The 12,117-nt window shown below is 32.4% G+C and overlaps 2 protein-coding genes across 2 annotated transcripts; both read left to right on the top strand.

Annotated features, from left to right (window-relative positions):
* The first annotated feature begins 4,195 nt into the window (after window positions 1-4,195).
* LOC123656361 lies at window positions 4,196-7,622 on the top strand. Its single transcript, XM_045592052.1, has 5 exons — window positions 4,196-4,311; window positions 4,650-4,819; window positions 5,419-5,561; window positions 6,473-6,648; window positions 7,180-7,622. Exons 1-5 carry the CDS (start codon window positions 4,196-4,198, stop codon window positions 7,586-7,588), a joined length of 1,014 nt encoding a protein of 337 aa, XP_045448008.1. The 3' UTR covers window positions 7,589-7,622.
* A 251-nt stretch (window positions 7,623-7,873) lies between these two features.
* LOC123656188 lies at window positions 7,874-10,797 on the top strand. Its single transcript, XM_045591892.1, has 3 exons — window positions 7,874-9,109; window positions 9,351-9,428; window positions 10,741-10,797. The coding sequence occupies exons 1-3, from the start codon at window positions 7,874-7,876 to the stop codon at window positions 10,795-10,797; spliced, it is 1,371 nt and encodes a 456-aa protein (XP_045447848.1).
* Window positions 10,798-12,117: the final 1,320 nt, after the last annotated feature.

Here is a 12,117-nt window from a genome sequence, read left to right as displayed (position 1 = left end):
TCGATGTTAATTTAAATTTAATTGATTATTTCCTACCTTTAATTTACTAATACATAACCATCACTTCAGCCTATTGCATTGCACTATTGGCCGAAAACCAATTCATAAACTTGACGGGTTTGAACTTAATCACATACATTACAGTGAAGCAGAGCGACACACGATGGGACGACTTATATGACGCACCTAACAGAATTTATGTAATTTTTCTAAAGATATTTAAGTATAAGAACTACAGTAGAACGGGTGTCTAAGGCTGCACTAACAGGTTCCTACCAAATTTGGCTAGGCAGGGCGGGAAACTCGAGCAGTGAAGGTGAGTGTTGATGCGCATCTCAAAGGGGGCCTCCTTAAACCTACACCTAGGTCGCAAGTCCTAGGAACTGCTCTAAGTTTCTCCTTCTGCCACACCATGGACCCGGCATACGCACGATGAATCCATGGAATGCTAAGAAGTTTGTCTCCCCTCTACAAGCACAAGCGTCAAACTTGCGACCATCTTCTGAATCACGTAATATCTTCTCTGAGCAGTCTCCTGTCTCTATTATTATCGTCGACGTAACATAATTGGACACGTTTAAGACATTTTTATTAATGACCACCTTTAGTGCAAAACATCGCCTCGGCACAAATAAACAAAGGAAATAAGCTCAAATTAATGATAATAGAAATCCTAATTAATGATTCAGTGGTATGCCGATTTATCTACTAATCGTCCAGTATAACTCGACCTTGCGTTGCAAAGGTATAAATTATTGAGAAAGGTCACTTAAAGTACAAAGGGCCAAAATCAATGTTAATGTAGTGATTCATCTCAGGTCCTTCGGGACTTAGTTTTGGAATCAAACATCAACAGCATTTGGCTTGTTAACTGTGTTAATTACTCCCTCATTAGATATACTTCGGGGAATATGATAAGAATAAGAATGATTTCACCATGTAGGAGAAGGATCAGAGCTTAATCCACCACGCTACTCCAATGCGGGTTCGCGGATATAATCTCTATTGTATCGCTATCGGGTTTACATGATAACAACCGGGACCGATGGCTTAGCGTGCTCTCCGAGGCACGGTGGGTTCACAAACACGCAGACCACGGCAAACATCTGTATGGGCAATACAAATATTTGTCACGTGCGGATCGAACCCGTAACCGCCAACGCAACAGCCACAGTTGGACAGTGTAACTTTCATGATAATTTTGGGTACGTTTTTAGGGGTAAACAACGAAACCTACTATAGTCAGCCTGATCCAATCTAGAAAAGTCCTACTGTAAGTATGTCGAGTAGGGGACTGCGAAAGCCTGAAGTGTGTATGAGTGAAGTTTTATTTTGTTTAGGGCTTGGCACCGACATCAAAGATATTTTATTAAAGTTAGCAGGTTTGCATAGGAAGACGTGTTTCAAATCAAATCTTTATTAAGTTATTATTTGCTTTTTAGTTTTGAAGTCGGTTTTTTTAAGCTTAGCTTTTTTAACTACTATGCTACTATTACTATTATAACTACTTAACTAAAAATTTGACGTATTTCCTTGGTCTATTTCAGATTTTTAACAGTATATTACCTGATGATCCCTACCACAATAATGTTCATAATATATGTTACATCATACCACGTTACCTTACGTACACTTTCATTACAAAATATAGGCTTCCATTTAATTCCGCGGGAATGTAAAGAGAGCTTTATCCGTAACGTAGCCGATTTTAATTAGAGATAGCTCAGACCCTTGGGAAAGAAATGACAAAATAAACCAAAAGTTGTATGAGGGTTAAATGATAAAATTAAAAATTAAAACGTACTGTAAACAGCAATTCGAAAGAACTTTTTATCGAATTTAGAACAGACGGCATTTTATTCTTTGTTTTACAAGCGAAATAAACGAAAAAGATATGTAATTAAAATTACATTGGACGAATTTTGTTCTTCTTTTAATAATATTTTGATATGTACTAATAAATTAAACAGATTTACGCAATAATAACAATAAGGTCGGTACAAGGCCTCCGCCAGTTTTCATCAATCTAATGCTCAGCTGGATTAACTTCAGGCTATCTTATCTCGAGCCAACAGGGAAATGGAGCGACTCGTAAAAACAAAGCGAATATTCCCTTGGCGGGGCGAACTATCGACTAGAATAAATCAAAACAATTTTCAGCTAACTTACAAAGATGTGTTACTTTATACATTGTTGTACCTATTTTAAAGTAATACCTATAACTTTTTTTTAAGCACAACAAGAAAAAACGCAAACTTTTTTTGTAGAGATCTCTATCAGTGAACCTCTATAAATAAATAAAAGCTTCAAAATCAACGGACCTTCATCGGACGAGAGTCGATCGATCCAAGGTCCAGAAACCTAACATTTTTTTGTGTTAGTTTTGTTCAATAGATTAATTAAGAAATAAATAATTAATTACTCAACGCTCTTGTTTTTTTAACCGACTTCAAAAAAAGAGGAGGTTCCTCAATTCGACCATAAATATGTTTTTTTTTATGTATGTTCGGGGATAACTCCGTCGTTTACGAACCGATTTTGATAATTCTTTTTTTGTTGGAAAGAAGATATCCTAAGTGTGGAGCCATGATGAGGAAACCAGGATCTGATGATGGGATAGAAAGACGAGAGAAACTCTCGAAAATCCGCATAACTTTTTATTGGGTGTACCGATTTTGATGATTTTTAATTTAATCGAAAGCCGATGTTTATCATGTGGTCACATTTAAATTTCATCGAGATCTGATTACAACTTTTGGAGTAATCTTTGATAATGCGTATTTACTTGACTATTTTTTTGTCTACCTACGTTGTATTACTTGTCGATATAATTGAAGTCGGTTTTTCTTCGTTTGCCTGCAAACACAATTATAAACTTTAATGATTGTTCACAATACGATGTCTTTACTTTCTACGTTTCAAAAAAAAAGTAATAAAATAATAAAATAGTGGAAGTACACGAAAATTTAGTAATAACATATTTTTAGTGAGGCAGTATTTCATGCAGATATGAGTAATTTTGTACTAAATCACAGTTTACATATTATTTTTAAAAGAGTAACTGCGGAAGTTTCTTCCCTGCAGAGATTTCTTATTCATATCATTCCGAATCGGTAGTAACTTAACTTATTGCAAATGACGATTCGGAAGTGCTTTTGAAACCTATTTGAATAATATGTTATTTTTTATTTTTATTTTAGTCAAATTAAATTAAATATTTAAGCGAGTCGAAGAGAAAAACCTTGATACGGTTGCGCTGTCGTTATTCGACAATTTATGCTAACTTTTAACTAACTAAATTTAAATTAAGAAAAAAATGAAAAACATGTAACCGATTTGGAAGCTTTAATATCATATAATTATTTACCTACTGCCGAGAGAAATGTAGATTATAATAACTTTATGAAAGTTTTGTTCAATGCGTTTGTGATATCTATAAATTACAGAATATTAAACTATTATTTTTTGTTACTTTTAAGTCTTTTGATAACAAAATAACCTTTTATTACCCTCTAAATTTTTTTATGAATTAAATAATGATTTGAAATATCTCAGTGAAACACTGGAACAATATAAAATGTCTTAATTTAAAAATGGTTAAACAATTTCACTTATTTATTATTTCGTATTCGCAATCAGGATAGTTACATTAGTGTTTGCATTTGAGCAGCGTGATGGATTAAGCTCTGATCCTTCTCCTTCATGGGTAAGAGGCGTATGCCTAGTACCTAGTGGAATATTACAGGCAAAGCGTAAGCGTAAACGACTAAGTACATTGAAATTGGTACCTACTTTTATTTATGGTTACCAAGCCCTGGCTTTCATTGCTACTTTCTTGGATTCATGTTTGTAGATTGTTTTTCTAATTTGATTTTGGGACGTTTAAGAGCTCGGCTGAAACTGTGAGCCCCATAATACCTTAATTACAATCGACAATTCAAGTATATAATTATTCTATTTTTGATTTCGCCATTTTGAAGAATACCTACCTAATAAAACTTACACCCAAAGCGGATATTTTTAACGTATTGACGTTTATTTGACAATTGAATTGACAGTAGAAATTTTAAATTCAATATTTTGAAAGCAAAGAACTGAACTGAACAATATTTTGAAGCAGAAAACAAAATAATACCGTATATTTAAACGTATTTTACTTCTATTTAATTTTTTATTCTTTTAAGTTTAACTCACAATGGCCGAGGAACCAGTTAGTATTATACGAGAAACTACCAGAAACTTGTTGAAATTGAACCGGCGTTTGCATAAAGATGAACAAACTGACTCTCATCGCTCAATTCAAGAAACAAGGTTATAATTCATTTAAATATAAAGTATGACTTCATTTTTATAGATCTTCTACCAGTATAGAATTGGATATAACAATTTCTTGAAGACTATTTCTTGGTCTTATCCAAATTTGTAAAGACCTTATCTTACATACTTACCTTCTTTTTTCAAGGAAAAAAAAGATAGCATACATCAATTTCATATTTAAATTTATATTTGTTCGTGTGCTTACCACGTTTATTGGTTTGTTGAGGTCCCTATATTTTGGCAATGTTTCAATCATTCGTCCTAGGGGAGACCCTTGATCATGGCGATCCATGTGTAGTGTAAAAATTAATTATCTACTTATAATTTTCCAGGATCACGAAAGAAACTATAGTAGACATTGCAAATAAGCTGAAAACTAAAACATCTATTTCAACATCAGATCTGCAAACATTGAAGAATGGTTTGATAGATGACAGCACGAACATTGAAGTTATTTTAAACACTCATGGAGCTTTACGAGGGATTATAAGAGAATTGACAGGTGAGTTTATTGAAAGTTATAATTATATACTTAAATAGGATTCGACACAACATTTATAGTACTTCATATATTATTGAGCATTATCCTACATTACTAATTCTAGTAATAGTCGAAATTATTGACTATTTGTAAAGGTTATTTTCTGTATATATACTTTAATTTATTGGCTGTGTGTAATGCTGTCTGTTGCACACATAACAATTATTTGTATAAATCTTTTAGATCAGGGATGTCAAAGATATGGCCTGCGATTGCAATGTGTTATAGAAAGAAAAATCATGACTTCACTACATTTTTTATTTGAATCTGGCCCAATTTGTATTTGTATAAATATTTCATCTTGGTTTGGAAATCTGTCCTTGTAGGTTACCCCACCTTACCTCTGAGTAAAGTTGTTGGTCCTGGTTGTTATGATAAATAAGTGATAGTGAATAGACTCATAATAGGGAACATATCCACCAACCCGCAGTTGAGCAGCGTATTGGATTAAGCTCCAAGCCATCTTTTACATGGAGAACTAGGCCTATTCACAACAGTGGGATATTACAGGCTACAAATAAATCATTTTTAATATAAACTTTAAAATTTGCAAATTGCAGGTCATAATGTTAAAAATCAGTGTGCGGCTGCGGGTTGTTGCTGTAATTTGGCTCTGGGAGACTCGAGAGCCTGTATGTCACTTGCAAAGGCGGCAGGGTCTTATCTCACTGCTGCACTGGATAACCTCACTACAGAGCTAGCTGTGAGTCTTAAATTGATTGAATAATAAATAAATGAATATCTACAACATACATTCATGGTCGTCTGTTCCTACGGTAGGCAACTTAATGCTTGTGTCATAACAGCTGACTGGTATAGCTACATTTTTTTTTTTTTGAAGTGGAACTTCTTTAGGTGCATGAGAGTAATATTTTACGGATGAAACGCGATAATAATAATATTAGCGTCACGAAGATGTGCAACGTTTTGGTCGAACATCAGAGCCATCTCGCGTGTTCTGTAGAAACTACAGAGATTACATTAATATCGATAGTATTTCATTCCAAACTAACTAGATGGCGCTGGAACGGAAATCTAAAGCTTTAGATTTGTATAAATATAAACGAGACAAAAAATAGTTTGCCAAAAAAGTTTCACTTCTGACATGCACGCACTTTTTTTTCTATAAACATACATATAAATAATACTATAATACTACTATAAATCAATATACACCCAGACTCGGCGTGAGAATGGAACCCACAATCCCCAGAGCAGAAAGCAGGGTCACATTAAACTGCGCCAACGGACTAATTTAAGCGTATAATTGATGTGGTAATATTTACTGCTTATACTTTAATTAAGATCGTATATAAAATGTATTTATTTTTATTTATTTACTCTTTATTGTACACCACAATATGCAAATACAAAATAATAATAATACAGACAACTTAAGAATGTGTAGTACAAGAGGCGGTCTTATAGCTAGTTAGCCATTTCTTCCAAAAATGTACCCTAGTCTCCATATTTTGAGCAGGAAATTTGCCTACCCTGCCTACTCTGCCCTACCTCAATATATGATTTTTAATTAAAACCGATTAATTAAACCCTGTGACATCAATAAAATAAACATAATTTTACTTATATTATAATTATATTTTCATATTTCAGGTAACATGTGCATGGACACTGGGTAACTTAGCGGGTGCAAATACAAAAGTTTGCGATGTTCTTATATCACAGGGAGCTTTATCTAAGCTCAGCGAATATAACGTAAATGTGGATTTTCAAGACGCTGCATTGTATGCTTTAGTGCACTTTGTGTACCAATTGAAAGATGATTTAAGGTTTGTTTGAATTGAAAAAGCTATTTATTTTTGTTTCTACGTGTTAATTAGCTGAGCATTATTAATTACAATTTTTATGTCGTTGTAACAGACTTAATAATGTAACTAACATTAAAAGTAATAAAAATTGTACGAGTATATGAATTAATATTGAATAGTTCTGTATCCATTATTACAAGCTAACAGAGTGAGCTTTGTAATAAATATCAAAAAAATTTGGTAAAAGTTCATAAAATTATAATTAATTTTGATACTATTATTTTTCTTTTTTTTTTTTGATATTATTATTGGGCTATTGCCTCAAACACAATTACACACAAACTAGAATTACAACAACCACAAACAAAACAAACACAAACAAAAATTACAGTTACAAAATTAGGAGGAACCAAAAGATAATGTTAAATAATTTAGGTAACACAGTTTGTTGAGCAATTTTAGCTTTCTTGTTTCAAACATTTCTATTCTTAACCTAATTTTGATATTTATAAAACTTTTATTACATTATAAAGCATAAAAAATTATTTTCAGCTCTGATCACCTAACCAAAATACTGCAAACTGTATCAAAACTAGAAATTACTATGGAATCCAGTAAACTGCTATCAATATTATCATGTCACAAGGATTTTTCAGAAAATATCAGTGAAAAACTCTTACAGAAGATCTTAGAAGACTTACAAATAAGCATAAAATACCACATAGAAATGTGCAGTCAAAACAAAATCTGTTGTAGATTAGTTTACTTGCTCCGTTCGTTAGCTAATATGGATAAAATGTATGATCATATATTAAAATATTTCACTTTTCATAATATGTCTGTAAGTTTTAAAAGTTTGTTAAATACTAATAAATGCGTCAGTGAGACCTGTTTGTGGCTTTTAGGTAATTTATTCAATTTCTGTGATGATAAACAATTTTTTGGTGTGTTAACTAGTTGATGTTATATGATAAAAATAAATGGTTTTAACTTTTTTTTATTGTTTTGTTATTTATAATTAGGTTAATATGTATGCATTTGAATATATTTTAGTATTTGTCATTAAATTATCACAATAATAAGCATTGAACTCAGTGCTAATGCACAACCGGTTAGAGTGAGACGTGTGCGAGGCGCGTTAACAAATATTTTTTTGTTGTTTACGACTGCATCGACCGATTCCCCGTAATACTGCGTTATCGCTGCTTTGTATTATATAAACAATCCGTAATGATCCTTATCGACAATGGCTAAGGATACAATTTTGCATGAAGACGATTATACAATTCATTTGACGGAGAACGATGCTAACGTTATATGCATAGAAAAAACTTACGATGAACAAACACATTTGGAGCAAGATATGGAAATGATTGATACGAATAGAAAACGTATGTTACATGAGGTGGACGAAAATACAGAAGAGTGGCAAGAAGTTACTAAACATGCTAAGAAAAAGGTGAGGGTTTTCGATAACAATTTAGAAGAAAATCTTATTCAAATCGGAATTACGAGTAATAAAGTCTTACCTAAACAATTTGCATTAGCAAAAATATTGCGAGAGAACCAAATTGTGAATGTCAGTAAGGTTAAATACATAAATCCGTATAAAATTCGAATAACATTTGATACAGAATTTAGTGCTGAAAAATTTTTAGCATGTCAAGTATTTAAAGATTTAGGATGGCGATGTCAAAAATCATGGGAAGTAGGAATATCATATGGAATTATTAAAAATATAGACAAAGAACTGTCAGAAGAAGAATTAATTCATAGTTTACTTTGTGATATTGAAGTTTTAGCCGTACAACGTTTGAATCGTCGAGCAGACGATGGTTGGGTACCTAGTGAAACCATTAAACTAACGTTTAAAGGGCCGAATATACCGAAGTATGTATATCTTCTAGATCTAAGAATTAAAGTAGAACAATATATATTTCCAGTCACTCAGTGTTCTCGTTGCTGGAGGTTTGGACATACAGCAAAAATGTGTCCATCCAACAAAATAATTTGCCCTAAGTGTACAAGAAACCATCCAAATTGTGAGAATAATAATTTTATATGCATTAATTGTAAGGGTAATCATATGCCCTTGGATAAAATCTGTCCTATATTTAAAAAAGAGAAAAGGATTCGAGAAATAATGACAGAATTCAACTGTTCATATTTGAAAGCTATTAGTATGTATGTCCCCCAGTCCCCTATTTTGCCATCTACCAACTTAGCTTGCAGTGAATCAAAACCTACGACAAAGCATGTTTACGCTCCAACAAGCACAGTACCAGTAATTTATCCTGAAATTGAATCTGTTGATCAGGAAATCCCTCAAACTTCTGGAACACAAAACACAATGAACAAGAAGAAAAAGAAGAAAAAACGTATTAAATGTGCTGAAAATGTATATGCAGACATAGAAGTAGCCTCTGATTCTGATAATAGTGTTAAAAGTGATTACTATATTAATAATGATAGTGAGGAGAATGTAACGAAGGAAAGCATAAATTTGCACCGTGAATTGATTGATAAACTTAAAAGTGTAATATTTGAAAAGAATTTAAGTATGTCGACTAAATTTAAAAATATGATTCAAATAATAATTGAGTGGATCACTTTGGCTATTGTAAACATCTTTTCAGACTTTCCGTTGATTAAAACCTTTTTTAATTATATACAAAGTAATGGATAGTATTGTTAAAAAATTAATTAGATTGAACATTATTCAGTGGAATTGTAGAAGTCTAAAACCAAAATTAAAGCTTTTTGAAGACCTGCTAATTCGAGAAAAGGTTCATATTGCTGCTGTAAGTGAAACCTGGTTCGAACCTGATGCCTTTGTCAAAATTAATAACTACAATATCTTTAGAAAGGATAGAAATAATTCGTATGGGGGTGTTGCAATTTTTACACATAAATCTGTCCAAGCTCACATACATAATGTAGAAGTCAGTAATAGTGATATTGAAATAATAGGTGTTAAAATATTTAATTGTGCACAAATTGAAACTATTTACTCTGTTTATTGCCCTAGTGACATTCGGACAACACAGAGAGATTGGGAATGTTTGTTTTCTTTAGTTAACATGAAATCAATATTGATGGGTGATTTTAATGGACACCATTCAAGCTGGTCTGTTAAAACGGATACTAGAGGTACGCAAATTCATGATTCATTACTTGAAACTAGTCTTGTCCTTCTCAATGACGGTAGCCCTACTCGACTTCAACTAAATGAAAATATTTTACGCAAGTCATCACCCGACTTAACTTTAGTAACATCAGATATTTCTATGGATTTTTCTTGGTTAGTTTCGAATGAATCACTGGGCAGTGATCATCTTATTATTAAATTAAATACTACAATACATTGTGAGTTAAATCATTTAAAGAAACGTAATTTCAAACGCGCTGACTGGGTTGGTTATCGAACATATTTAGAATCTCTTTTTATTGGATTTAATTTTACTCATGATATTCAAAAAGATTACGATTTATTTATTGGCTATGTGAACGAGGCTGCAGACAAATATATTCCCTACATTAAAGTTTGTCTTACCCCACACAGTAAATTCACTCCAAAACCCTACTGGACTCCAGAGCTTTCAAAAGCCGTAGCTATTCGTCGGTTGGCATTAAGAAATTTTCGTCGTAACCCTACTCCACGTAATTTAGATATTCTAAACGATAAAATAAAACATTCCTTGAAGCTTATTAGAATTGCCCAATGTGCGGCATGGAGAAAATTTTGTTCATCTTTACACGGATTGTCAACAGCTTCGGAAGTGTGGAACCGTATGAAGTGGATTAAAGGATATAAAATTCAAAGATCCATGATCAGTGAAGAGAATGTTAATAAATTATTACATAATTTATGTCCTGATTTTACTTGCCGAAATTCACCAAACTTTACTTCATATAATTACGATTTGGAACGCGAAATTTCGTTACATGAATTAGAAGCATGTATTAAACCTAATGATACTGCACCAGGGCACGACAATATTTCATTTTCTATGATTAAATGCTTGCCGATAATAGCTAAAACTATACTACTTGATCTTTATAATAGAATTTTTGTATCAAATGTTATACCCTATCAGTGGCGTGATATTTCAGTTGTTCCTATTCCTAAGCAAGGTTCTTATTCAGATACTTTTCGGCCAATTTCTCTAATTTCGTGTTTATGTAAAATTCTTCATTCAATTATTAATAAAAGGTTAGAATGGTTTGTTGAAAGAAACGGCCTTTTCTCTCCAGACACCGTAGGATTTAGAAAATCGCGGTCTGCAGTTGATAGCCTTAGTGTACTTGTGTCTAGAATTCAAAACGGTTTTTGTAATAATTATGTAACTGTTGGCTGCTTCATGGATATTGACAATGCTTATAATAATATTGATATTTATTCATTGCTGCGCATTTTAGATAATTTGGGTGTAGGCGCAAAGTATTGTCGTTATTTATGGAGCTTTTTATCTAAAAGATTCCTTAAAATAAGAACTAACAATGTAACGATTTCTCGTAAGACTAGCCAGGGTATAGCGCAAGGAGACCCATTATCTCCATTACTTTTCAATATTGCAACAAGAAATATATGTAAAGTAATGAATAACTATGTTCATATCTCTCAATATGCTGACGATTTTGTTTTATATGTTACTAGTCAAAGTGTTGGTGAGGCTGAGAGAGAACTTCAAGCGGCAGTTGATGAATTTGTCGAAATGGTAGGTAATTTAGGGTTGAACATTTCGTCGTCAAAAAGTAAAGTTTGTGTGTTTAAAAAGGGACTTAATAGATATCCAGTAAACATTATCGTCAACGGTTCTACACTGTCCGTAGTACATCATGCAAAGTATTTGGGAGTATGGTTAGATAGATCGCTAAGGTGGGGCAAACATATTAATGATTTATGTAACAAGATTTCGAATTTTCTTAACATTTTTAAAGTTTTGGCTGGCTATGGATGGGGTGTTCATCCAAAACATTTAAGACGCTTATATTTGTCTGTTATAAGAAGCCGAATAGATTATGCCTGTTTTGTTTATAACGATAGCAGTGTAGCTCATTTGATTAAATTAGATAGGATGCAAAACAGAGCTTTGCGAATAATTGGTGGGTACATTAGGAGTACACCGTCTCACGTAATGGAATCAGATTTGTGTATACAACCTCTTTGTTTCAGAAGATTTTATTTAGCGGGTAAATTTTTATTGAAATCGATGTCTATGACCAATAGCTCACTCATACAAATATTAGACAAATTTATATCTTCAAATTTAGTTACTTCGTGGAAAAGAAAGCGTAAGCCGTTGTTAATAGAGGTCTACGATATTTTAAAAAATGTCGAGGTCAATAAAAGTAAATCTTTGGATTTCTTCTCACTTGATACGTGGCCGAACAATATTCAAATAGCAAATTTAATTAAAATAGATATAATAAATATTAATAAGCCTAAAAGAAACTATAGTACATCATATTTAAATAACCACTGTAAAA

Source organism: Melitaea cinxia, chromosome 9 (genome assembly GCF_905220565.1).
Source record: "Melitaea cinxia chromosome 9, ilMelCinx1.1, whole genome shotgun sequence".
Taxonomy (NCBI): domain Eukaryota; kingdom Metazoa; phylum Arthropoda; class Insecta; order Lepidoptera; family Nymphalidae; genus Melitaea; species Melitaea cinxia.
This window is presented reverse-complemented; position numbering and strand designations above follow the sequence as displayed.

Excerpts from the sequence above, each read along its gene's own strand:
- LOC123656361 (XM_045592052.1), top strand. The coding sequence starts at position 4,196 with ATGGCCGAGGAACCAGTTAGTATTATACGAGAAACTACCAGAAACTTG. Across the intron at positions 4,820-5,418 it reads GATTATAAGAGAATTGACAG|GTCATAATGTTAAAAATCAG; the intron begins GTGAGTTTATTG and ends TGCAAATTGCAG. Across the intron at positions 5,562-6,472 it reads ACCTCACTACAGAGCTAGCT|GTAACATGTGCATGGACACT; the intron begins GTGAGTCTTAAA and ends TTCATATTTCAG.
- LOC123656188 (XM_045591892.1), top strand. The coding sequence starts at position 7,874 with ATGGCTAAGGATACAATTTTGCATGAAGACGATTATACAATTCATTTG. Across the intron at positions 9,110-9,350 it reads ATAATGATAGTGAGGAGAAT|TGGAATTGTAGAAGTCTAAA; the intron begins GTAACGAAGGAA and ends AACATTATTCAG. Across the intron at positions 9,429-10,740 it reads AAAAGGTTCATATTGCTGCT|TTGTTCCTATTCCTAAGCAA; the intron begins GTAAGTGAAACC and ends GTGATATTTCAG.